General features: G+C 37.0%; 1 protein-coding gene across 1 annotated transcript; it reads right to left on the bottom strand.

Moving 5' to 3' along the window:
- Positions 1-14,484: 14,484 nt before the first annotated feature.
- LOC129651018 (olfactory receptor 13F1-like) lies at positions 14,485-15,426 on the bottom strand. The gene has a single exon (XM_055579750.1). The coding sequence runs from the start codon at positions 15,424-15,426 to the stop codon at positions 14,485-14,487; it is 942 nt and encodes a 313-aa protein (XP_055435725.1).
- Between the last annotated feature and the right edge of the window lie 11,599 nt (positions 15,427-27,025).

Genomic DNA, 27,025 nt, shown 5'->3' with positions numbered 1-27,025 from the left:
TTATCTTCAAGTACATTTTTGTTTTTCTTTTTATTTTCCTTATTGGGACTCTTTTTAAAAAATTAATTAATTTATTTTAATTGGAGGATAAGTACTTTAAAATATTGTGGTGGATTTTGCCAATCATCGACGTGAGTCAGCCACAGGTATACACGTGTCCCCCTCTTGAACACCCCCCACCTCCCTCCCATCCATCCCTCAGGGTTGTCCCAGGGCACCGGCTTTGAGTGCCCTGCTTCATGTATTGAACTTGCACTGGTCATTTGTTTTACATATGGCAATATACATGTTTCAATGCTATTCTCTCAAATCATCCCACCCTTGCCTTCTCCCATATAGTCCAAAAGTCTGTTCTTTACATCTGTGTCTCTTTTGCTGTCTTGCATATAGGGTTGTCATTACCATCTTTCTAAATTCCATATATATGCGTTAATATACTGTATTGGTGTTTCTCTTTCTGACCTGCTTCACTCTGTATAATAGGTTCCAGTTTCATCCACCTCATTAGAACTGACTCAAATACATTCTTTTTTATAACTGAGTAATATTCCATTATGTATATGTACCGAAACTTCCTTATCCATTTGTCTGCAGATAGACGTTTAGGTTGCTTCCATGTCCTAGGTATTGTAAACGGTGCTGCAATGAACATTGGGGTATATGTGTCTCTTTCAATTTTCTTGAGGCCCATGCCTCAGTGTCTCCAGAGTCTTACCTCTCTCTCAGCCAGCAGCTGCTGTTCTCCACACTCTGACAGGTTTCTGTCTATCTTTCTGCTTTTGACCTTTTTGCAACTCTGAAATGAAGTCTGTGCCCTGCTTCAGGCTCTGAAGTCTTTGCCGGCTAAGAACTTTCATCCCTGAGTGCAACGGCTTCTTTGTAGCTTTATAATAAATGGTCTCTGGTTTGTTGTACATCATAGCATTAGTACACATTGTTTTGAAGTTATCCTTTAGTTTTTCTATGGACTGGTAATCTCTGTTCTTGATCTTTTATTTCATGGTACTAAAATGATTTGATGTTTAATGATAATGATGTATCCAGGGGGCAATAAAAGCAGCCACAGAAAATGAAAAGAAAGCACTTGGATCTTTTCTCTACAGTTGTCTCATCAGTTGATTCAAAGCTTCAGAAGGGGCATCTGTTCTACTTCTTGTTTGGCTAAAGAGACAAAGTCATCTCCAGAACTCTGCCCTGTAAAGTAGCTGCTTCAGCCTCTTGCACTCTTTTCTGACTTTGCTCAATTTAGTGAGACTACTGTGATCTGTTTGGGGTTCAGTTCAGTTCAGTCGCTCAGTCATGTCTGACTCTTTGCAACCCCATGAACCGGAGCACACCAGGCCTCCTTGTCTATCACCAACTCCTGGAGTCCACCCAAACCCATGTCCATTGAGTCGGTGATGACATCCAACCATCTCATACTCTATCGTCCCCTTCTCCTCCTGCCCTCAATCTCTCCCAGCATCAGGGTCTTTTCCAATGAGTCAGCTCTTCTAATCAGGTGGCTAAAGTACTGGAGTTTCAGCTTCAACATCAGTCCTTCAAATGAACACCCAGGACTGATCTCCTTTAGGATGGACTGGTTGGATCTCCTTGCAGTCCAAGGGACTCTCAAGAGTCTTCTCCAACACCACAGTTCAAAAGCATCAATTCTTTGGTGCTCAGCTTTTTTATAGTCCAACTCTCACATCCATACATGACCACTGGAAAAGCCATAGCCTTGACTAGACGGACCTTTGTTGGCAAAGTAATATCTCTGCTTTTTAATATGCTGTCTAGGTTGGTCATAACCTTCCTTCCAAGGAGTAAGCGTCTTTTAATTTCATGGCTGCAATCACCATCTGCAGTGATTTTGGAGCCTACCTCCTCCATAGACTGGAGTCTAAAAAGTAATCACTAGTTGCCTTTAACCGTAGTCTCTTCTTCCAGAGGTCATTGTCCTGCCTTGCTTGTTCAATATCTAAACAATATTTTTTTTCAACTACTTTGGTTTTCTAAACGTTCATGGTGGATTTGCATGCACGGCTCCAGCTAACTTACTGTCAAAAGCAGATGTTCCTTCTTAGCTTTTCTGATTGTATAATTTTTCACTTTTTCAAAAAATATGATATTCATATATTATTCTGCATCTTAATTATCACTATATTTTATTCTTAAATCTATAAATATTTGAATGCTCATTGCTTATCTTTGTTTAAATGAGGATTTTTTTTTTGAATGAAGATTATCCTACCATTGATTCCAAAAGGGGATTATGAGTATAGCATTCTTTGGGTCTTATATGTTTAAAACTATTTTTTAATAGTATTGATATTTGAAGGACAGCATGACTAGATATAAATTTCTTGGTATGCATTTTCTTTCTTGAGTGTTTTGTAAATGCAACTCCACAGTCTGATCTTTTTCACACAGTCTAATGTTGGACTAATTTTTTGCTCCTATAAGATGTTAACTATTTTGTTTTAAAGATTTGAAGATTTTTGTATTTATCTTTACGCTCCAGTACAGTAGCTTTACTGAGGTAAATGTCAGAGTAGATTACGCTGAGCTTATTTTTCCCAACACCTAGTAAACACTTTCAGTATATTATTTACAAAAAACGTTTTTCTAGACTTAATTTTTAAATATTAATTTTATCTTCTTGTTTTATTTCCATTTTAGAGACTCAAATTTTATTTATAAAAAACACAGTATTTCTTCTTTGCCTGTGGTTCATTGGATATATTTTCTTGATCTAATTTTCATTTTGTTGATCATTTCCCTTTCTTCAATGCCCTATTTAAATCTCATTGTAATCTATTTTACCTTGGCTACTTTAATTTTAGTCTTCATTTCTAAGATGGCTTTATTTTTTACTTATTATCTCCTGAATTCAAACAATTTTCATTTCTTCCTGATACATTCCTTGATCAATTTCTTTTTAAGTTTTGAATTTCTGATTTTAAGTATTTCTGTCAAATGCTTATTTGAAGTTATTAATATCAACTTGTAGCATTGTTTTACAAATTAAGTTGCCTCTTTTTTTCTTTCTTTGAGGATAAGGGGCAGATGTTTCCAGGTATTTTGTTTCTCATATTCTAATTCATTTTCTAATAGCTTTGATTACAGTCTGCTCTCACTATTTATTTCATAATTTGGATTAGTTTATAAGATTCTAGGTCAAGAGTACCCTGATCTGTGTTTTGAATAAGAACTTCCTTAAAATAAAGAGAACCTTATAACAGCATTAGCTTGCTAAAGCCACATTTATCCTTGTGGTGAGGGTGCTCGAGCTCTCCTTGTCTTTTTTTTTTTTTCTTTTCCATCTTTATTTTATCTAACCAAGAAGGAGTTGTAGGTCCTCTGATATTTTAGAACATTTTTATTTGTCATGACCCAAATTATCCTTTTTGCTTCTTTATTGTTTTACTTCTAAATCTCTAAAAGTGCCTCCTTTTCATCTCCTTTTGTCCTAAAAAATCATGACTTTAGAAGACAGTCACCTCAACTCATACAATCTTTTGTGTCTGGTCTATATTCAGGGCTCTGTTTTAGTTTTCAGTTCAGTTGCTCAGTAGTGTCGGACTCTTTGTGACCCCGTGGACTGAAGCACACCAGGATTCCCTGTCCATCACCAACTCCCAAAGCTTGCTCAAACTCATGTCCATCGAGTTGGTGATGCTATCCAGCCACCTCATCCTCTGTGGTCCCTTCTCCTCCTGCCTACAATCTTTCCCAACCTCAGGGTCCTTTCCAATGAGTCCGTTCTTCACTTCAGGTGGCCAAAGTATTGGAGTTTCAGATTCAGAATCAGTCCTTCCAAAGAATATTCAGGACTAATTTCCTTTAGGATGGACTGGTGTGACTTCCTTGCAGTCCGAGGGACTCTCAACAGTCTGCTTCAACACCACAGTTTGGAAGCATCAATTCTTTGACGATCAGCCTTCTTTATAGTCTAACTCTCACATTGATACTCTACTACTGGAAAAGCCATAGCTTTGACTAGACAGAGCTTTATTGGCAAAGTATTGTCTCTGCTTTTTAATATGCTGTCTAGGTTGGTAATAGCTTTTCTTCCAAGGAGCAAGCGTCTTTTAATATCATGGCTGCAGTCACCATCTACAGTGATTTTGGAGCCCCCCAAAATAAAGTCTGTCACTGTCTGCATTGTTTCCCCATCTATTTGCCCTAAAGTGATGGGACTGGATGCCATGATCTTAGTTTTTTGAATGTTGAGTTTAAGTCAACTTTTTCATTCTTCTCTTTCACTTTCCTCAAGAGGCTCTTCAGTTCTTCTTCACTTTCTGCCATAAGGGTGATGTCATCTGCATATCTGAGGTTATTGATATTTCTCCTGGCAATCTTGATTCCAGCTTGAACATCATCCAGCCCAGCATTTCGCATGATATAATCTGCATATAAGTTAGATAAGCAGGGTGACAATATACAGTCTTAACATACTCCTTTCCCAATCTGCAACCAGTCTGTTGTTCCATGTCCAGTTCTAAGTGTTGCTTCCTGACCTGAATACAGATTTCTCAGGACGCAGGTGAAATGGTCTGGTATTCCCATCTCTTGAAGAATTTTACTCAGTTTGTTGTGATCCACACAATCAAAGGCTTTGGCATAGTCAATAAGACAGAAGTAGATGTTTTTTGGATCTCTCTTGCTTTTCTGATAATCCAACAGATGTTGGCAATTTGATCTCTGGTTCCTCTGCCTTTTCTAAATCCACCTTGAACATCTGGAAGTTCATGGTTCCCGTACTGTTGAAGCCTGGCTTGGAGAATTTTGAGCATTTTACTTTACTAGTGTGTGAGATGAGTGCAATTGTGCAGTAGTTTGAGCATTCTTTGGCATTGCCTTTCTTTGGGATTGGAATGAAAACTGACCTTCTCCAGTCCTGTGGCCACTGCTGAGTTTTCCAAATTTGCTGGTATATTGAGTGCAGCACTTTAACAACATCATTTTTTAGGATTTGAAATAGCTCAACTGGAATTCCATCGCCTCCACTAGCTTTGTTTGTAGTGATGTTTCCTAAGGCCCACTTGACTTTGCATGCCAGGATGTCTGGCTCTGGGTGAATGATCAAAGTATCATGGTGAACTGGCTGATGAAGATCCTTTTTTAATAGTTCATCTGTGTATTGTTGCCATCTATTCTTAAAGTCTGAACATTTTCTGTACTCTGGTTGTGTGTGTTTGAATAGTTTTATCTGTTATTCTGCATTGTTTTTAGAGGATAGGGAGGGAGAGTGGATTTAACCAACTCCCATTATCATCAGTTACCCATGAGTATACATGCATTTTTTTAAATTTAAATTTTATTTTATTTATTTTTTTATATAAATTTATTTATTTTAATTGGAGGCTAATTACTTTACAATATTGTAAATGAATCACCAGTCCAGGTTCAATGCATGATACAGGATGCTTGGCGCTGGTGCACTGGGATGACCCAGAGGGATGGTATGGGGAGGGAGGTGGGAGGCAGGTTCAGGATGGGGAACATGTGTACGGATGAATCCGTGGCGGATTCATGTTGGTACATGCATTTTTAATTGATTAAAAATTTCATTTCTGAATGTATTAGTGTTTAATTGCCTAAGGGTGAAATTAAACATATTTTATGTATAAATTTTCTATTCTTTATCCAGTGTGTGATTTTTCTTTATTATTTGATTATCTATTTTCTACTTGGGTTCCAGTTAGAGATTGTGCAAAACTAAGTGAATCGGAAATTCCTTTTATTTTCCTAAGAATTTTTTATATATTAGGTTATAATCATTATGTCAGACAAATTGCAAGTTCTTGCTAATTTCAATATCTTTATTTTGCTTTTAACACCTTATGTTTATTATGTTATTTGATTACATTTCCATGATAATTTCCTAGCAATTTTTAATAGAGAAGCTATTAATCTTATATATTATTGTGTAACCAGGTGGCTCTGATGTTAATCTGCCTGCAATGTGGAAGACCTGGGTTCCATCCTTAGGTTGGGAAGATCTCTTGGAGGAGAGCATGGCAACTACTCCAGTGCCTGGAAAATCCCCATGGACAGAGGAGCCTGGTGGGCTACAGTCCATGGGGTTGCAAAGGGTTGGACATGACTGGGCAACTAAGCACAGCAGTACTTATAAAGCCATTTTGATTAACTGTCTTCAGTTCAGTTCAGTTGCTCAGTCATTTCCGACTCTTTGCAAACCCATGGACTGCAGCATGCCGATTGATTGCCTTAGATTTTCTTTTTTAAAAAATGTCTATTAGTACTGATACTTTTTTCTTCTATTCCTTTATACTCCTAAGCTTGTGTTACATGCATCTGCATAAGTTGCATTATTCATAATAATTAATGCTTATTAATAATGGTTGTACAAGTTACCTTTATCATGGCTCTAACTTTCCTAGAAATGATTCATGTGTTTTAACGTGGAGAAATATATGACAGTTGGCTCAAAATTATGTCTTTTATTATTAAAAATGTATTGCAACAGGTTTTCAAATGAAGTAATGTATTCATAATATTAATAATATTTTCATACCATTTTCTCCTCTTTTCTTAAATTTTATTTTTTATTGAATTATAGTTGATTTATAATGTGTTAGTTTCAGGTGTACAGCAAAGTGATTCAGTTTTTTATATACATATATATATATATATACAAATATACACACACACACATAGACTTCTATAGTGTACAGATCATACCTCCACAACAAAGAATTATTCAGCCCGATTCTTCTCTTCTCTAATTCCCCACTACACCCAAATGCCCAGTAATACCGTACTCAAGATACTATAAAATTTTTCTCTCAAGAGCCATAAAATTGTTCATTGCTTTTATAAAATAAACATATTTCTGGGAATTGATTTTAACTTATAATAAAAGATAAGTGAAGAATCAAACATGGAATGGTTTTTATTTAAGCATTGGTGATAAAAGGCACTCATTAGAAACAATCTTGAATGGCGGAATGATAGGGTATATATTTCAAATCCATATGAATAAATGCATAGCTAATATAACTGTAATTAGATACAGAATGGCAACTGCATGGAAAGAGTCAAAGATAGTGTGCCCAGTTCTATAATCAGACATAGAAGATGAATAGGCCACACTATCATCTGTCACTCCTGCATGATGACAGAGATCTGTAATATTGAATATTGCTGATATAATGACCTAGGGATTGACCTCTTCTCTTTTACTGTCTCTACTCACTACCTTAGTGATCGTATTGATTTTAAATATATTCATATACTAACGGCTCCCAAATTTCTATCTCTAGCCCAGACTCCTCTAAACACATGACCGTATATGCTTCCTTGTAGTTGTCATGTTTAATCGATAATTTGAACCTACCATGTCTAAAACGAATGCCTGATATTCTCCCACAGATCCATTTCAATTATAGACTTTTTTGAATCAGTGAGTCACAGTTCTATCCTTTCCACTTTTCAGTCTGAAAACCCTGAAGCCATTCTTGATGCCTCTCTTCCTTTATCACCCATACCCAATCCTTCTGGAAATCCTTTGGCTCTACCTTTTCAATATATCCAGAATTTTACCATTTCTCGTCATCTTCACAGTTATCACATTGGCCTGGAATGACATCTTTTTTTACAGTAGGTTTCTTAAATCTTGCTACCTCTAAAGTTGTCCCCCACAAAATGATATGGGCACAACCTGTGATGATTTTTTAATAATTTATAATAATACTATGATATGTGAACATGATTCACATCTAAAAGAAGAGAGCTAGGATACCAAGTTAAGGTCTCAAACTCTGCTCTTTACTGTAGCTTCTAGGATCACTCTGTTGTGATTGTCTTTTACTGAAAGGAGGTCTTCCTAAAGTAATTTATTAAAAAATAAACTACAGATGTTTATGTATTTAAACTTTTTATTTTGTGTGGTGATATGGGAGCATTGGTGGCTCAGATGTTAAAGAATCTACCCGCAATGCAGGAAACCCAAGGTCGATACCTGGGTCAGGAAGATCCACTGGAGAAGGGAGTGGCTACCTACTCTGGTATTGTTGCCTGGAGCATTCCATGGACAGAGGAGCATGATGGGCTACAGTCCGTGGGGTTGTAGAGTCGGACACCACTGAGCAAGTAACACACACACACACACAGTGGTGTAGCCTGTTAACAAACAGTGTAGTGATGGTTTCAGGTGAACAGAGAAGGGACTCAAACTAAGCATATTTAAATGGCCTTTAAATATTCCTTCCTCCTAGTGTATATAGAGTGTAGTTTTTAAATTAAAGTTTGAACTTAGTTGTTACTTTTTTTCGGTACACAGATGGGAACTGCAGTAATCAAGACAGAATGAAACTTAGTATTTATCCAGTTCTTCTTTGATCAGAGTCCCAAGTGTTTTGTGCTCAAACTTTTCACATTTTTAAATGGATTCTCCCTTTCCCTAACACTGTAAACCAAGCTCTGCACTTATTTTCCCTAGATTCTGATCACTTCTGAATTTCTCACCTCCTTGACAGTTAAACACCTCCCCCTATTCAAAAGGTGTTAAGTAATAAGATTCAGTCTCTTTCATTTAGCACTCTGAGTCAGAGTTCCCATAATTCTCACATAAGAATTACCAGGAGTTATAAAACATACAGAATCAGCAGATATCTCCTCTGAAAAATCTGGTTTGGATCTAAGTTGAACATTTGAATGATATTTTTAGCAAGTGTTCCAGGTAATCCTTATATTCAGGATGATTTGGGAAAGGTTCAGGATAGCTTTAAAACAAGTAAAGTAGCACCGATATTAGTATGTTCTCAATTCAGTTCAGTCGCTCAGTCATGTCCGACTCTTTGAGACCCCATGAATTGCAGCACGCCAGGCCTCCCTGTCCATCACCAACTCCCGGAGTTCACTCAGACTCACGTCCATCGAGTCAGTGATGCCATCCAGCCATCTCATCCTCTGTCATCCCCTTCTCCTCCTGCCCCCAATCCCTCCCAGCATCAGAGTCTTTTCCAATGAGTCAACTCTTCGCATGAGGTGGCCAAAGTACTGGAGTTTCAGCTTCAGCATCATTCCTTCCAAAGAAATCCCAGGGTTGATCTCCTTCAGAATAGACTGGTTGGATCTCCTTGCCATCCAAGGGACTCTCAAGAGTCTTCTCCAACACCACAGTTCAAAAGCATCAATTCTTTGGCACTCGCTCTTCTTCACAGTCCAACTCTCACATCCATACATGACCACAGGAAAAACCATAGCCTTGACTAGATGGACCTTTGTTGGCAAAGTAATGTCTCTGCTTTTGAATATGCTATCTAGGGTGGTCATAACTTTCCTTCCAAGGAGTAAGCGTCTTTTAATTTCATGGCTGCAGTCACCATCTGCAGTGATTTTGGAGCCCAAAAAAATAAAGTCTGACACTGTTTCCACTGTTTCCCCATCTATTTCCCATGAAGTGATGGGACCAGATGTGATGATCTTCATTTTCTGAATATTGAGTTTTAAGCCAACTTTTTCACTCTCCTCTTTCACCTTCATCAAGAGGCTTTTTAGTTCCTCTTCACTTTCTGCCATATGGTGTCATCTGCATATCTGAGGTTATTCACATTTCTTCTAACAATCTTGATTCCAGTTTGTGTTTCTTCCAGCCCAGAGTTGTTCATGATGTACTCTGCATATAAGTTAATAAGCAGGGTGACAATATACAGCCTTGACGAACTCCTTTTCCTATTTGGAACCAGTCTGTTGTTCCATGTCCAGTTCTAACTGTTGCTTCTTGATCTGCATACAGATTTCTCAAGAGGCAGGTCAGGTGGTCTGGTATTCCCATCTCTTTCAGAATTTCCCACAGTTTATTGTGATCCACACAGTCAAAGGCTTTGGCATAGTCAATAAAGCAGAAATAGATGTTTTTCTGGAACTCTCTTGCTTTTTCCATGATCCAGCGGATGTTGGCAATTTGATCTCTGGTTCCTCTGCCTTTTCTAAAACCAGCTTGAACAACTGGAAGTTCATGGTTCATATATTGCTGTAGCCTGGCTTGGAGAATTTTGAGCATTACTTTACTAGTGTGTGAGATGCTGCAATTGTGCAGTAGTTTGAGCATTCTTTGGCATTGCCTTTCTTTGGGATTGAAATAAAAACTGACCTTTTCCAGTCCTGTGGCCACTGCTGAGTTTTCCAAATTTGCTGGCATATTGAGTGCAGCACTTTCACAGCATTATCTTTCAGGATTTGAAATAGCTCCACTGGAATTCCATCACCTCCACTAGCTTTGTTCGTAGTAATGCTTTCTAAGGCCCACTTGACTTCACATTCCAGTATGTCTGGCTCTAGGTGAGTGATCACACACCATCATGATTATCTGGGTCATGAAGATCTTTTTTGTATAGTTATTCTGTGTATTCTTGCCACTTCTTCTTAATATCTTCTGCTTCTGTTAGGTCCATACCATCTCTGTCTTTTATGGAGCCCATTTTTGCATGAAATGTTCCCTTGGTATCTCTAATTTTCTTGAAGAGAGCTCTAGTTTTTCCCATTCTGTTGTTTTCCTCTATTTCTTTGCATTGATCGCTGAGGAAAGCTTTCTTATCTCTTCTTGCTATTCTTTGGAACTCTGCATTCCGATGCTTATATATTTCCTTTTCTCCTTTGCTTTTCGTTTCTCTTCTTTTCACAGCTATTTGTAAGGCCTGCCCAGACAGCCATTTTGCTTTTTTGCATTTCTTTTCCACGGGGATGGTCTTGATCCCTGTGTCCTGTACAATGTCACGAACCTCAGTCCATAGTTCATCAGGCAATCTATCTATCAGATCGAGTCCCTTAAATCTATTTCTCACTTCCACTGTATAATCATAAGGGATTTGATTTAGGTCATACCTGAATGGTCTAGTGGTTTTCCCTCCTTTCTTCAATTTCAGTCTGAATTTGGCAATAAGGAGTTCATGGTCTGAGCCACAGTCAGCTCCTGGTCTTGTTTATGTTGACTGTATAGAGCTTCTTCCCGTTGACTGCAAAGAATATAATCAATCTGATTTCGGTGTTGACCATCTGGTGATGTCCACGTGTAGTCTTCTCTTGTGTTGTTGGAAGAGGGTGTTTGTTATGACCAGTGCGTTTTCTTGGCAAAACTCTATTAGTCTTTGCCCTGCTTCATTCTGTATTCCAAGGCCAAATTTGACTGGTACTCCAGGTGTTTCTTGACTTCTTACTTTTGCATTCCAGTCCCCTATAATGAAAAGAACATCCTTTTTGGGTGTTAGGTCTAAAACGTCTTTTAGGTCTTCATAGAACCGTTCAACTTCAGCTTCTTCAGCGTTACTGGTTGGGGCATAGGCTTGGATTACCATGATATTGAATGGTTTACCTTGGAAACGAACAGAGATCATTCTGTCGTTTTTGAGATTGCATCCAAGTACTGCATTTCGAACTCTTTTGTTGACCATGATAGCTACTCCATTTTTTCTGGGGGATTCCTGCCCACAGTAGTAGATATAATGGTCATCTGAGCTAAATTCACCCATTCCAGTCCATTTTAGTTTGCTGATTCCTAGAATGTCAACGTTCACTCTTGCCATCTCTTGTTTGACCACTTCCAATTTGCCTTGATTCATGGACCTGACATTCCAGGTTCCTATCAATATTGCTCTTTATAGCATTGGACCTTGCTTCTATCACCAGCTGGGTATTGTTTTTGCTTTGGCTCCGTCCCTTCATTCTCTCTGGGGTTATTTCTCCACTGATCTCCAGTAGCATATTGGGCACCTACCGACCTGGGGAGTTCCTCTTTCAGTATCCTATCATTTTGCCTTTTCATACTGTTCATGGGGTTCTGTATTCTTGCCTTGAGAACCCCATGAACAGTATGAAAAGGCAAAATGATAGGATACTGAAAGAGGAACTCCCCAGGTCGGTAGGTGCCCAATATGCTACTGGAGATCAGTGGAGAAATAACCCCAGAAAGAATGAAGGGATGGAGCCAAAGCAAAAACAATACCCCGTTGCATGTTCAGTATGTTCTCAGATTGTGGCAAATTAGTGAAATGAAAAATAAAAGACCATATCAGAAATCATTTAAAATCTTATTCACCTGAAGAAAAGAAAAGCAGAGATATTTAGAAAAAGACATTAATTAGACTCCAGGTATCTAGTGGCATTGTTAAGTTTCCACTTATTTTGTGATTGCAAATGTAAGCATTGTTTCCTCTGAGTTCACATAAATATATTTGAAAACCATATATGGGAGTGGGCCACAGTGAGATGTTCCTTAAGACTATGGAATCAAAGTTGCTTTTTTAGAGGTAAAATAGTAAGTTTTCCACAAGGGGTTGAAGTTACTCATCTGTTTAAACTAATCACCTGCATGAGTGAGCCCTTCAAGGATGCTAAATATAAATATTGCAAGGTATGAACTGAATGCTATTGCAGAGAGGCAGGACTGAAATGTGATACAGTTTGGTAAGCTGCTTTCTAATGAATTTGTCTCCTCTCTTGATAAAGAATGTTAAACAATGGAGATCGCTCATAATGGAACACAAAATGATAAAGAAGTAATCAAAATGCAATTTTGGTTTACATATACAATTCTATCCTTGGAAGACAGAAAACAAAACATATTTGGATCATGCAGAAATTTACTCCATCCTGGATCTACTTGTGTAGATAAAATTATTCTTGCTGAAGTGCCTGAAATCTGAGGACCCTCTTTAGGCCTATGATGATTTAACCAGATGGGTTACAAGCCATTTTATTGAGTTTTGCCTCTGGACATCTGGTTGGCCCATCTTTTGGGCATTAATTAGCTCATCCATATCCCTTTAAAACACAGATAAAGTTGTTGAAAAAGATAGCACATGCTGACAGTAGCTGATGAGGCATGAAACTATAGATTTTATTTTTACCCACATAAACAAATAAGATGAATGTGTATAGGCTCAGTGATTGTGATTACCTGGAATCAGTCTTTGTTATAAATGACTGTAGAGTTTGGGTGGTAATAGGGTTAACATTTCTTCCTCCTTTTCAACCACATAACATCAGATACCATGGTCATTGCTGTCTGGTAGTGAAATGAAACTAAGGATAAAAACCCTAATATATTATCCTGCTTTTACTCAATAATACAAATCCCCTTTGGAAGGTTTCTGAATTAATAGAACTGTGCATCTATCTGAGAAACAAAAAAAAATTCTCATGTATAGTAATGGTACTTAAATTGAACACCAGCACAGTTCCTACTTGTTGAATTCTTTTCTCCTACGTGGTTCTTTTATGAATCAGTTCACCCTCAACTGAACTGTTTCTCGAAAGCTCTATTCAGGATAGATCTTTCTGTTATAATTATCTATGATTGTCTTACCATCTCTAAGTCTAAAATTCAAAGATATTCTGTCAATGCTAGCAAGAGTCACCTTCTCCATAGAATAAAGCCATCACCCACATATACTTAAGGGCATCTCTCTGATAAAGAGGGATTAACATACATGTATTGGTCTCATAATTTCCCAGCACCAGTGAGGATGGAAAAGGCAAAGAAAAACTAATTAATATGAAATATTGGTGAAAATATGATTTCCATAATTTTGCTCACATTTGTCAAATATATCCATGAATCTTTTCCCACAATATATGTGTACATTAGCAATTTCTTTTGCAGTGTAATCTCTACAAGGTAGGAATATGTTCTTTCTCAGCCTTAACTGGTCAATTCAGCATGCACTAAGAAAAATATGCAACATGGTATATGTGTGTGTGTATTAATGAATTCACTTCCACATTCAGATTACAATATGAGAATATTTTGACCTCATAACCATAGATACTTTAAGGAGCTTTTATAGATTCCCTGAATGCTTTTCCTTTATTCCACTTCAAATGCAAGATTATTGTAAGTCCTTGTCATGATGTCTTCGCACATACACAGGTATTTACTCATCTCCTACATTCACATCCTAAATAAAAAAAATCATTCATATGGTAGTTTATTAAATTTTACATTTTAACATTTAGAGTAGGAAAAGTTCTAAAATTAATGGTATCTTGGTTGTATGAATTATGATGTATTTATACTTTGAACTATATACACATTTATGTAAAATATTACTTCTTCATAATTTCAGACATAATTACTAATCATACGATGATAAGTTATTTTAAAATATCCTAGGCTTAATATCTTATACTTTTGGCATACTAGTTATTGTTATAGTGATGCTAGATTTAAACATTTAGATGATATAGTGAATCAAATATGAAAAACTAAGCAATCATATAATTTTAACATTATATTAATATTCAGTGACTGCTAAATACATCTCTAGAAATGTAATTCATTCTTCCTAAATTACTGATTAATATCAAAAATTTTATTTACCAGGTAAATCAAGATATTGGATTTAATATTGAACTCCTTTCAAAACTAGGTATTTTCCAGGATTTAGTTTATTCCACCTATTTTTCAGTTTTCTGGATAATGTTGGAGATTATACAGATGAGTGTGCTTGCTCTCATATTACTTGAAGACAGAAATTAGTACAATACCAAAGAATTTCCTATCAGCAATTTTTTCACAGCTGCTTTCACCTCTTTGTTTCGTAGACTGTAGATGATAGGATTCAACATTGGGGTTAATGCACCATATACCAAAGCTATAAATTTGTCTATTTCCTGTGAATCTATAGCTGAAGGCTTCAGGTACATGGAAAGAGCTGTCCCATAGAACAAAACAACCACAGACAGGTGGGCTGCACATGTTGAAAAGGCTTTGCTTCGACCATCCACTGAGCTGATTCTCAGGATGTTGGAGAGGATGAATGCATAAGAGATACAAATTAGGAGCATTGGCATGGGAACAAGAAGTGTGGTGAATACCAGTATGATTAACTGCACTTTGGAAGTGTCCACACAAACCAATTTTAAGACAGCAAGAATCTCACAAGCAAAATGATTGATGACACTCCTACCACACAGAGACAACTGCAACACAAACACTGTTTCCACCAGAGCAGTAAAGCAACCTGTCACCCAGGAGCCAGCTGCAATCTGCACACAAACCCTCTTGTTTATGATAGTGGGGTATCTTAGAGCGTTGCAGATGGCCACGTATCGGTCATATGCCATCATGGACAGGAGCACACACTCGGTGGAGCCCATGGCCAGACAGAAGTACATCTGAGCAGCACATCCTAAGAATGAGATGGTGTTTTCCCCTGAAACAAAGTTTATCAGCATTGGAGGGAAAGCAGAAGAGGTGTACCAGATGTCTAAACAGGAGAGATTGCTGAGGAAGAAGTACATAGGTGTGTGTAGGTGGGAATCCAAGATAGAAATGGAGATCAGAATCATATTTCCCAGCAAGGTGGTCAGGTACATCAGCAAACACAGCACAAATATGATGATCTCTCCTTTGGGGTAGTGAGAAAATCCCAGGAAGAAAAACATTGTTACAGATGTCAGATTTGCCTGGAACATTTTATTATGTAGAGGTCATTTGTATATACACATAGAAAGATTATCATCACATATCATATAGAAAACACAAGATCTTCCCCATTTTTATTTTCTGGTATTTTTTCTTCACATCAACTTACAATATGTGCTTAACTGCTTCTCTAGCTTCTTAATGGTATTATTAATATGTATTTGACGTAATTTATCATCAATAAGGAAAATTTCAAGTAGGGAGTCAAGCGGATAAAGTATCTTCAAGATTTTCTTTTTGCTGTAATACTTTTTAAAGGTAAAGTTGGGAAAGGGCAAGGCTATTACATAAATATCATGAGATCTTGAGGAAAGAAAATCTTATGGAGTCATTCTTTTTCCAAAAGCACATCTGTAACTGATAGATGGTGAAGACATCAATTTAACTCTGAACCACTGGGATGATTTTATTCCCATAGTTGGCTAACAGTCTTCTTATTTGGGAGTTTTTCTGCTTTCAAAGTTCAGTATCTTCTGCCAAAATAATTTTGGGAGATTCATTTAGTAAAAATGATTTCTGCAACCAAAGACTAATTAACCGAAAATCTTGAAAGTTAAACAAGTCCAGGTTTTCCATCTTAAGCCCAGGAAAATGGTGATAGATATTCTCACGATGGGACATATAGCATTTCCTTCATATAGCCAGAATTGCCTTGACATTTGTGCTCCAGAAACATCCTCCAAAGGACCATCCTTTCACTCTGTAAGGCAATTTAAATTTTCTGTTGCTTGTGAAAAGTTTCTAATTCATGCAGCAAATTAAAGTTGTAAATCTATTTGCACAGTATGACAAATTCTGAAACTCCAGGGACAATGTCCCATAGATCCAATTATAGGTAGTAGCTGATCTGCTCTAATTGTTGTGTTATTAAAATAAGAAATAAACATTTTCCTGTCTATGCTGACTTTGGGAAGGGGGACTCTGCTCTGCTCCTAATTGTGCTATTAAATCAGTTAGTCAGGTTTTCAGTTTTCACTGTTTCTTTCTTTCTTTGACTGGCAATGTTGTTGATTGTCTTTCTCATTTAGGCAAGATTCACTGCAAGCATAATGTAAACAGTTGACCAAAAGGGAGAAAAGAGATTGACTGACATCTGGCCCAGAGTCCCATTTCTGACTCACTTGTTCAATTCCTGTAGACCAAGGCTTATGTGGTTGCAGGTAAATCACTTAGGTTGACCTGACTGTGTCTAGGAGTAAATGTCAGAAGAGAACTGAACTTTAGGAATACATTCAGAAAAGTTAAATGGAGGCAGTGACTAAGACTGAGGAAAGTTGCCAAACCGACTCCCTGTTATATATAAAGTACCAAACCACACTTCTGCTTTGGAATTACATTAACTCACATTGAAAAGAAAAGAAATTTAGAACCTCCATGATAATTTCTGTCTGAAAAAGAAATTGCCAAAAATTTGACAAGTTTTCTCATGCTTATGAGTCTGTATTTTTCTCTATCTCCAATAATAGCCTTAGCATTTGCTCACATACTTAAGCCAAAAATCTAGAAGTAATCTTTGAGTTATTTCCCCCCCTCTTATTACATACCCAGCCCAGAAGGAAGTCTGTCAGATCTTCCTGAAAAGTACATCTTAGACTTCCAACTTCTACTAATGATGAAGTATCTTGTGTCAGAGTAGCTCAGATCAGACTAACCCTCATGCTACTAACAATTATAAACTCCAAATCAAGTATAAAATAGCAGCTATTTCCTGGCACTTAAAAGTGATCAAAATCAGGCAAAACAGAAGGGAATTCAACTCATAAAAGATATGAACCAGACTGGGTGATATCAACAGGGTTCTCCCCAGTCCATGTAGCAGATGGTACTCAAGCAAAAAGTAACAGCCCTGATCTGAGAAATCAGATCAGCATTTGTGAAATCATTTACCACAGAGAAGGACTCAAACCTGTGTGCTGGGACTTGAATCCAGCCAAAATCTTGCTTGGCACTTGAACCCATGTGGCTTGGACTCAAACCCAGTCAAAATCCAGAGTACCTGGTTTCAGGAGCTAACGAAGCTCAGGTTCTTAATGTCTCATTGCAGAAAGAATTCAGTGAGAGACAGAGTGATAGGTAAGAAGTGGATTTATTCAGATACAGAGAGAAGCACACTCCACAGAGAGAGAGTGGGCCATCACAGAGGGCAAATGCAGCCCTGAAATTTGGCATGGTTAGTTTTTATAGGCTGTGTAATTTCATATGCTAATAAGTGGGAGGATTATTCCAAGTATTTTTGGGAAGGGGTGGAGATTTCCAAGATTTGGGCCACCACCCACCCCCTTGTCTTTTAACAGTGCCTTGAAACTGTCATGGCACCTCTGGATGTGTCATTTCACTTGCTGATTGAGGTCTAGTTTTGTCTGCCATCTTGGTCCCATTTCATTCTAATTGATTTTATGTTGTGTCCTTGGACTACAACATTCTTTCAAATGTTGTGCCCTGCCCCTTTCCCTCCTGTTACCTTTGTGGCTGCCAGAGTAGCTGGAAATTTAGGGATAAATCTTGGAAAAGAGGGAACCATTCAGGGGGAACCTAAACTTTGTGTAAAATCTCTCATCTGACTGACCATTGAATTGGGAGTGAAGAGAGTGAGTCTTCTTAGAACCCAAGTGAATGCTAAGTCACTGCAGTTGTGTCTGACTTTCTGAAACGCTAGGGACTGTAGCCTGCCAGGCTCTTCTGTCCCTGAAATTCTCCATACAAGAATACTGGAATAGGTTGCCATGCCCTCTTTCAGGTGATCTTCCTGACTCAGGGATCAAACCCACAGCTCTTGTTTCCTGCATTGGCAGGTGGATTTTTTACCACTAGTGCTGCTTGGGAAGCCCATTAGAATCCAAGGGAAAATGACAATTAGAAGGATAAAGAGTTGAACAGAGATTTAATGAGAAGCTGATAGCAGGGGAGACAGAGTTTGGCATTCAAATCCCATCAAAAAGAAAGACTTGGTAAATACTTTTAGATTTCCATCGAAACCCTAGTTGTTTTTCCATGCATCAGACAGACATATTGGACCAAATAATGGGTGTGGTCCTACATGATATTTGCAGTTATATCACACAGAACATTTAAGAAGCATCTTATATCATACCCCAGTGAATTGTGTAGCATATTAAAAATTCTTCAGAGTGTCATGTATTATAGATGAATGTATAACCACAGAAAGGTTTATTTTCTGTAAATGATTCTTTATTTATTAACACCCTAAAAAGGGCAGTGAATAGATAAGTTCAGTTCATTCCAACAAACATCATTAATCTCTTCTCAGAAATCCAGTTGATAAGGGGCCTATTCTGGATAACCTGTCCTTTTTTTCCCCTCTCCCCAAAAATATTCCCCTGGTAAAGGAACTGAATAGATCACTGGTAAGTTGCTTTAATTCCTTCATCCTTAAGCAATTGAAAATTTCTGTCATAAGGTTTTTACACTATACATTGACACTTGCTCCTTGGAAGAAAACTTATGAACAACCTAGACAGCATATTAAAAAGCAGAGACATTACTTTGCCAATGAAGGTCCATCTAGCCAAAGCTATGATTTTTCCAGTAGTCATGAACGGATGTGAGAGTTGGACTATAAAGAAAGCTGAGCGCCGAAGAATTGATGCTTTTGAACTGTGGTGTTGGAGAAGACTCTTGAGAGTCCCTTGGACTGCAAGGAAATCCAACCAGTCCATCCTAAAGGAAATCGGTCTTGAATATTCATTGGAAGGACTGATGCTGAAGCTGAAACTCCAATACTCTGGCCACCTGATGTGAAGAACTGACTCATTTGAAAAGATGCTGATGCTGGGAAAGATTGAAGGGAGGAGGAGAAGGGGATGACAGAGGATGAGATGGTTGGATAGCGTCACCGACTCAATGGACATGAGTTTGAGTAAATTCCGGGAGTTGGTGATGGACAGGGAGGCCTGGTGTGTTGCAGTCCATGGGGTCACAAAGAGTCAGACACGACTGAGTGACTGAACTGAGCTGAACAACAAAGAGTGAAAGAAATTAAAAAACCATACTGTAACCCAAAAAACCCACTATAAGTTCTAAAATTAAATTTAGCTTAAAAGCTAATAGATGGAATAAAATGGAATAAAATAATAATTTAAAACTTGACCCAAAAATACAGAAATAGGAAAAAACAGATAAGAAAAATGGGAGGGACAGATAGAAATCAAATAGTAAGACAATGGATTTAAACCAAAAGATATTAATCATTACATTAAATATAAATACTAAAAACTCCAGTTGAAAGACAGAGATGATGTGACTGGATATAAAAAAGGAAGGTACAACTTTGTTGTTTTTAAAAGTACATTTTGTATAAAGATACAGAGAGGTTGAAAGTAAAAAGATAAAGTTATAACAATCAAAGACTAAATGAAAGTGGGGATGGCAGGCAAATTCACTTCAAGAAATAGAATATTGCCAGAAATAAATGATAAAGTGGTCAAAGCATTAAGAAAACATCAAAATAAAAGCTAAATATATATGTGGATAATAGCATAGATTCAAATCTATGAAGCAAGAATCAACACAGCTAAAGGGTAAATAGTCAAATCTATGATTATATCGGAGAAGGCAATGGCACCCCACTCCAGTACTCTTGCCTGGAAAATCTCATGGACGGAGGAGCCTGGTAGGCTGCAGTCCATGGGGTGGCTAAGAGTCAGGCACGACTAAGCGACTTCACTTTCACTTTTCACTTTCATGCACTGGAGAAGGAAATGTCAACCCTCTCCAGTGTTCTCGCCTGGAGAATCCCGGGGACAGAGGAGCCTAGTGGGCTGCCATCTATGGGGTCGCACAGAGTCGGACACGACTGAAGCGACTTAGCAGCAGCAGCAGCAGCATGATTATATCATGAAAATTTTAATACTTCCCTTCAATAATTGGTAGAGTAAACTAATACAATCATGTAAAGTTTAAAAATAAAATAAAATAAAAAAAAAGAATTCAGTGTGAATTTAGAAAATTGAAAAATATTGTCAAACAAAATGATTCATTAAAATTTATAAAACACTATTCAAAAATTGCAGAATATATAATTTTTTCAAGTGAATATGGAATATTCACCAAGATACATATATGCTGGTTCAAAAAAAACTAAATAAATTTCAAAACACTGAAAATATATAGATGTTTTCTGACCACAACAGAAATAAATTTTAAGTGAATATAAAAATAATACCTAGAAAATGCCAAAATACTTGTAAATTAAGCAGTTCTAAATAATGTTTCAAGCAAGAAATCAGAAGGGAAACTCAAACATATCTTGACTTAAATGATCATGGAAATAGAATATGTCAAAATTTGTGGGATGCAGCTAAATCAGTGTTTAGACAGAAAGGAATAGTGTTAAATGACTAGACTAAGAAAGAAGAAAAGTTTTAGGTCAGCTACCTGAAATTTCAACTAAGGCTGGAAAAATAAGACTAAAGTAACTCAAAGTAAGTAGAAGGAAATAATAAAGAGAAGAAATAAATGATTAGAAAGCAACACTCCCCCCCCCCACCAAAAATAGAGAAATTAACAAAGCCAGAAGTCAGTTAGTTGAAAAGATTAATGAAGAGGATAAACCTCTAGCTAACTTATTAAGAAAAAAATGTGAAAGCACAAATTAAACACTTCAGGAATAAAAGAGGAGATATTACCACAACCTGGATAGCTTTGGTAGTGAATTTTGTCAATGTAAAGAGTAAACAATATTAATCTTTCAGAACCATTTATATGAACTCAGAAAAGAAGATAAACTTTCAGCTATCAGGAGAGAACACCTATGAGTCTTTTTTATGAGGTCATCAAACTCTGGTAATAGCAAAACCTGATGAGAATATTATGATCAAAGCAAATTATAGGCCAGTATTACTAGTGGCTGGAGAAGGCAATGGCACCCCACTCCAGTACTCTTGCCTGGAAAATCCCATGGATGGAGGAGGCTGGTAGGCTGCAGTCCATGGGGTTGCTAGGAGTCGGACACGACTGAGCGACTTCACTTTCCCTTTTCACTTTCATGCATTGGAGAAGAAAATGGCAACCCACTCCAGTGTTCTTGCCTGGAGAATCCCAGGTATGGGGGAGCCTGGTGGGCTGCCATCTCTAGGGTCGCACAGAGTCGGACACGACTGAAGTGACTTAGCATAGCATAGCATAGACTCAATAACTATCAATAAAATATTAGTAAATAGTATCCACCATATCAAAAGGGTATCAAAAGGATATATCATGAACAAGAGGGTGTTATACAAAAAAGGAAAGGTAGGTTTAATATCTGAATATAGCCAATTAATTTTATCACTTTAATAGAATAAAGGAAAAATTCTTAGGACCATGTCTATAAATGCAAATAAAACATTTTTACAAAAATTCAAACTTATGAACGTAAAATCTTACAAAATCTCTCTGCAAACTAACAGTAAAAAAATACTTTTAAAAGGACCTCAGCAATATAATAAAATAGGAGTTTTCAGAGCTTATCCTCTCACAGAAGCATCAGTTTGAGTAACTATCTACAGATGAAAATACCTTCACAAGAATTAAGGATTCCAAGCAAGAGATTAAAGATTGGAAAACCTTCTGGATTTCCATTGAAACTCAACACGTAATTAAGAAAAGATCTATTAAAGAGAGTAAAATGACTGTTTCTCATCATCTCTGTCATCCTTCTTCTAAGACCTAGCAGTGCATAGAGAGACTCCCAGTTCATTGAAGAAGAAAAGTGTGTACCTGACTTTGCCATGGAACTCAGGACCAGGCTTACCCCAGTGAACTCTGGCACCAGGCTAGCACCTGTTGTCCAAGACTCCAGGCTTCCCCTTCCTGGTCATCACAATGCCAGTCCAGGCTCCAAGGTTCCAAGGTCCAGTTCAGCCCCTGTGGACCCAAGCTCAATACCTGCCCCTGGTGACCCAGCTTCCAGGCGTACACTAGGTTCAGCTGTCACCTGCAGCCCCAGGATCTGGACCATCCACCGCTGATAATTTTGATAAATGCAGGAAAATGTATTTGACAAAATTCAACACACTTTTATGATAAAAACTTTTGACAAATTCCCTTGTGGAGCTTCCCTTGTGGTTCAGCTGGTAAAGAATCTGCCTGCAATGTGGGAGACCTGGCTTCAATCCCCGGGTTGAGAAGATCCCCTGGAAAAGGGAAAGACTACCTACTCTAGTATTCTTGCCTGGAAAATTCAGTGAACTATATAGTCCATGGGGTTGCAAAGAGTCAGACACGACTGAGTAACTTTCACGTATTGCTTCACTTTGACAAATTATAAGAAATGTACCTAAACATTATAAAGGACATATATGACAAGCCCACAACTAACTTCATAACCAAAGATGAAAAGTTAAAAGCTTTTCCTTCAAGATAAGAAACAGGACAAATGTTCCCACTCTTGCTATTTCAATTCAATATAGTGCTAGAAGTTTTAGCCAGTGTAATTAGAAAATAAGAAGAAATAAAAGGTATCCAAATTGAAAAGGAAGGAGTAAGATTGCCTGTATCTGACACTTGTACATATAAAACCCTAAAATCTCTAGCAAAAAAAAAAAAAGCAGAACTAATAAACAATCTCAGTAAGTTGCAAGATACAAAAATCAGCACACAAAAACCAGTTGTATTTCTATACACTAACAATTAGCATGAAAAGATATTAAGAAAACAATTTATAATAGTATCAAAAGTAATAAAATACATATGAATACATTTAATTAAGAAGGTGAAAGATACATACAGTAAAAGTTACAAGACACTGATGAAAGAAATTGAAAAAGACAAATAAATGGAAAGATATTCTATGTTCATAGATTAGAACAACTAATATTGTTAAAATGTCATACCACCCCAAGAAATCTACAGATTCAGTGCATCCCTACTAAAATTGCGATGACATTTTCCACAGAAATAGGAAAGGCAATCCTCCCGACCCAGGGATCGAACTCAGGTCTCCCACATTGCAGGCAGATGTGTTAACCTCTGTGCCACCAGGGAAGCCCCCATACAGAATCACAAAAGACCTCAAATAGCCAAAACAGTCTTGATAAAGATCAAATCTGGAAGTATCACACTTCCTAAATTCAAAATATACTATAAAGCTGTAGCAATTAAAACAGTATGACACTGGTGAAAGTGAAAGTTGCTCAGTCGTGTCTGACTCTTTGCCACCCCATGGACTATAACAGTCCATGGGATTCTCCAGGCCAGAATACTGGAGCAGGTTGCCATGCCCTTCTCCAGGGGATCTTCCCAACCCAGGGATTGAACCCAGGTCTCCTGCATTGCAGGCAGATTCTTTACCAGCTGAGCCACAAGGGAATAAATAGACAAATTGACCAATGGAAGAGAATAAGAGACCAGAAATAAATCCATACATTTATTTTTTTAATTTTATTTTATTTTTAAACTTTACAAAATTGTATTAATTTTGCCAAATATCAAAATGAATCTGCCACAGGTATACATGTGCTCCCCATCCTGAACCCTCCTCCCTCCCCATACCATCCCTCTGGGTCGTCCCAGTGCACTAGCCCCAAGCATCCAGTATCGTGCATCGAACCTGGACTGGAAACTTGTTTCATACATGATATTATACATGTTTCAATGTCATTCTCCCAAATCTTACCACCCTCTCCCTCTCCCACAGAGTCCATAAGACTGTTCTATACATCAGTGTCTCTTTTGCTGTCTCGTACACAGGGTTATTGTTACCATCTTTCTAAATTCCATATATATGCATTAGTATACTGTATTGGTGTTTTTCTTTCTGCTTACTTCACTCTGTATAATAGGCTCCAGTTTCATCCACCTCATTAGAACTGATTCAAATGTATTCTTTTTAATGGCTGAGTAATACTCCATTGTGTATATGTACCATAGCTTTCTTATCCATTCATCTGCTGATGGACATCTAGGTTGCTTCCATGTCCTGGCTATTATAAACAGTGCTGCAATGAACATTGGGGTACATTTATAATTTATAATCAGTTAATCTTTGACAAAAGTGCCTAGACTATAGGAATAGTCTCTTCAGTAAATGGTGTTTGTAAAACTGGATATACACATGTAGAAGAATGAAATCAGATCCTTATCTCATACCATCTACTAAAATCACCTTAAAATGGATTAAAGGCTTAAATATGAGTTGAAACTATAGAATTACTAGTAGAAAACAGGAGAAAAGCTTTCTGATGCTGGCCTTGACAATGACTTTTGGTTATAAGTCCAAAAGCACAGGCAACAAAAGCAAAAATGGGCAATTCAGCTTGCACCAAACTAAAAGTTTCTGTCCAGCAAAGAGAATAATAGAGTGAAGGGTAAGACTATGCAATGGGAGAAAATATTTGTAAACCATATATATGGCAAGGTCTAAAGGAACTTGAACAACTCAATGGCAAAAAAAACAAATACCCCGTTAAAAAAATCGGCGAAAGACCTGAATAGACATTTTCCAAAGAAGATATACAAATAGCCAATAGGTACTTAAGAAAGAAAATGCTCAACATAACTAATCATCAGGAACATGTATATTAAAATTACATTGAGATATCACCTAACATCTGTTAGAATGGCTATTACAAAAAAAATAATAAAATATTGGTGAGGATGTGGAGAAAAGAACCTTGTACACTATTGGTGAGGGTATAAATTAATACTACTATTATGGAAAGCAGTATGGAGGTTCCTCAAAGAGTTACAAGTAGTACTACCATTTGCTTCTGGGTATATATTTAAAGGAAATGAAATCAGTATCTCATATAGGTTTCTCTGTTCCCATGTTTGCTGTAGCATTATTCTCAACAGCCAAGATAATGGAATCAACCTAAGTGTCTATTGATATATGAATGGAAAGAAAATGTGGTATATTCATAAAGTACTATTCAGCTTTAAAACAGAAGAACATCCTGTCACATGCTACAGTAAGGATGAATCTCAAGGATATTACACTAAGTGAAATAAGCCAGGCACAGAAAGACAAATGGTACAAAATCTCATTTATATGTGGATTCTAAATCAGCTGAATTCATAGGATAATAGAATAGAATGATGCTAGGGGTTCAAGATTAGAGAAATATGAAGAAATTTTGGTAAAATGGTACAAAGTTTTAGTTATGCAGGATGAATAACTTCTGGAGATCTAATGTACAGTATGGTGAGCATAGTTAATAATACTATATTTTACACTTGAAATTTTTTAAGAGAGTAGATCTTAAATGTTCTCTCCATATACCCTCAAAAATAACTATGTAAGGTGATGGATATGTTAATTAATTTTATTTTGATAATCATTTCATAATGTATACACATTTTAAAACATCACATTATGCATCATAAATATATATACTTTTTGTTTGTCAATTGTACCTATATAAAGCTGGAGGAAAAAAATAGTACGCAACAACAACAACAATAAAGGATACTTCCAAAACATAAAAAGGACATCTGTGGAAACTTCAGCTACCATAAAATATAAGAAAAGAAGAGCTGAAGTTTTTAATTTTGGATATCATGACATTTGAAATTTCCCTTATGGCTTTTGATGTTTTTCAGCTCAATTCAGTTCAGTTCAGTTACTCAGTCGTGTCCGACTCTTTGCGAACCCATGGACTGCAGCACACCAGGCCTCCCTATCCATTGTCAACTCCCAGAGTTTACTCAAACTCATTTCCATTGAGTCAGTGATGCCATCCAACCATCTCATCCTCTGTCGTCCCCTTCTCCTCCTGCCTTCAATCTTTCCCAGTAACAGGGTCTTTTCAAATGAGTCAGTTCTTCGCATCAGGTGGCCAACATACTGGAGTTTCAGTTTCAGCATCAGTCCTTCCAATGAATATTTAGGACTGATTTCCTCTAGGATGGACTGGTTGGATCTCCTAGCTGTCCAAGGGACTCTCAAGAGTCTTCTCTAACACCACAGTTCAAAAGCACAGTTCAAAGTTGATGTTTTTGGATCCTATCTAAAATTCTTTGTATTCCCTAGGATAAAAATGATATTCTGTGTGCCCCACAAGAAATTTTATTGATAGAATGTTTATGTTTAGGTCTGTTACCTACCTCTAATTGATTGTTTTATATAGTTTGAGATCTGGATATATACTTGTTCCAGCATTATTTGTTAAAAAACCTATCCTTTCCCCATTGAATTACCTTGACATCTTTGTTAAAAATAAATTGATCAGTTATGTGTGGGTTCCTTTCTGTACATATTTATTCTGTTTATTGATTTATTTGTCTTTCTTTGTATCAGTACTGCAAAGACTTGATATTATAGGTTTATAATAAGTTTAATAATGAGTTAGTGTAAATTATCTAACTTGATTCATATTTTTCAAGACTGTTTTGGCTCTTCCAGTTCCTTTACATTTCCATATCAGCTTAGAATCCTTTTGTCAACTTCTAAAATTTTTGCCTGGATTTTGTATGGAATAACATTAATCTGTAAGCTGACTGGGAAGAATTGATATCTAAATAACACTGAGCCTTCTAATCCACAATATTTCTGTAGTAGGTCTTCCTCAGTTTCTCTCTGCAGTGCTTTGCAGCTTTCAGTATGAAAGTGTTGCACATCTTGTTAATTTTCTTTCAGCTATTTTATATTTT

Source organism: Bubalus kerabau, chromosome 4, assembly GCF_029407905.1.
Source record: "Bubalus kerabau isolate K-KA32 ecotype Philippines breed swamp buffalo chromosome 4, PCC_UOA_SB_1v2, whole genome shotgun sequence".
Lineage (NCBI taxonomy): Eukaryota > Metazoa > Chordata > Mammalia > Artiodactyla > Bovidae > Bubalus > Bubalus kerabau.
Note: the sequence above shows the minus strand (reverse complement) of the source record. Positions and strands in the feature narration are given on the sequence as shown.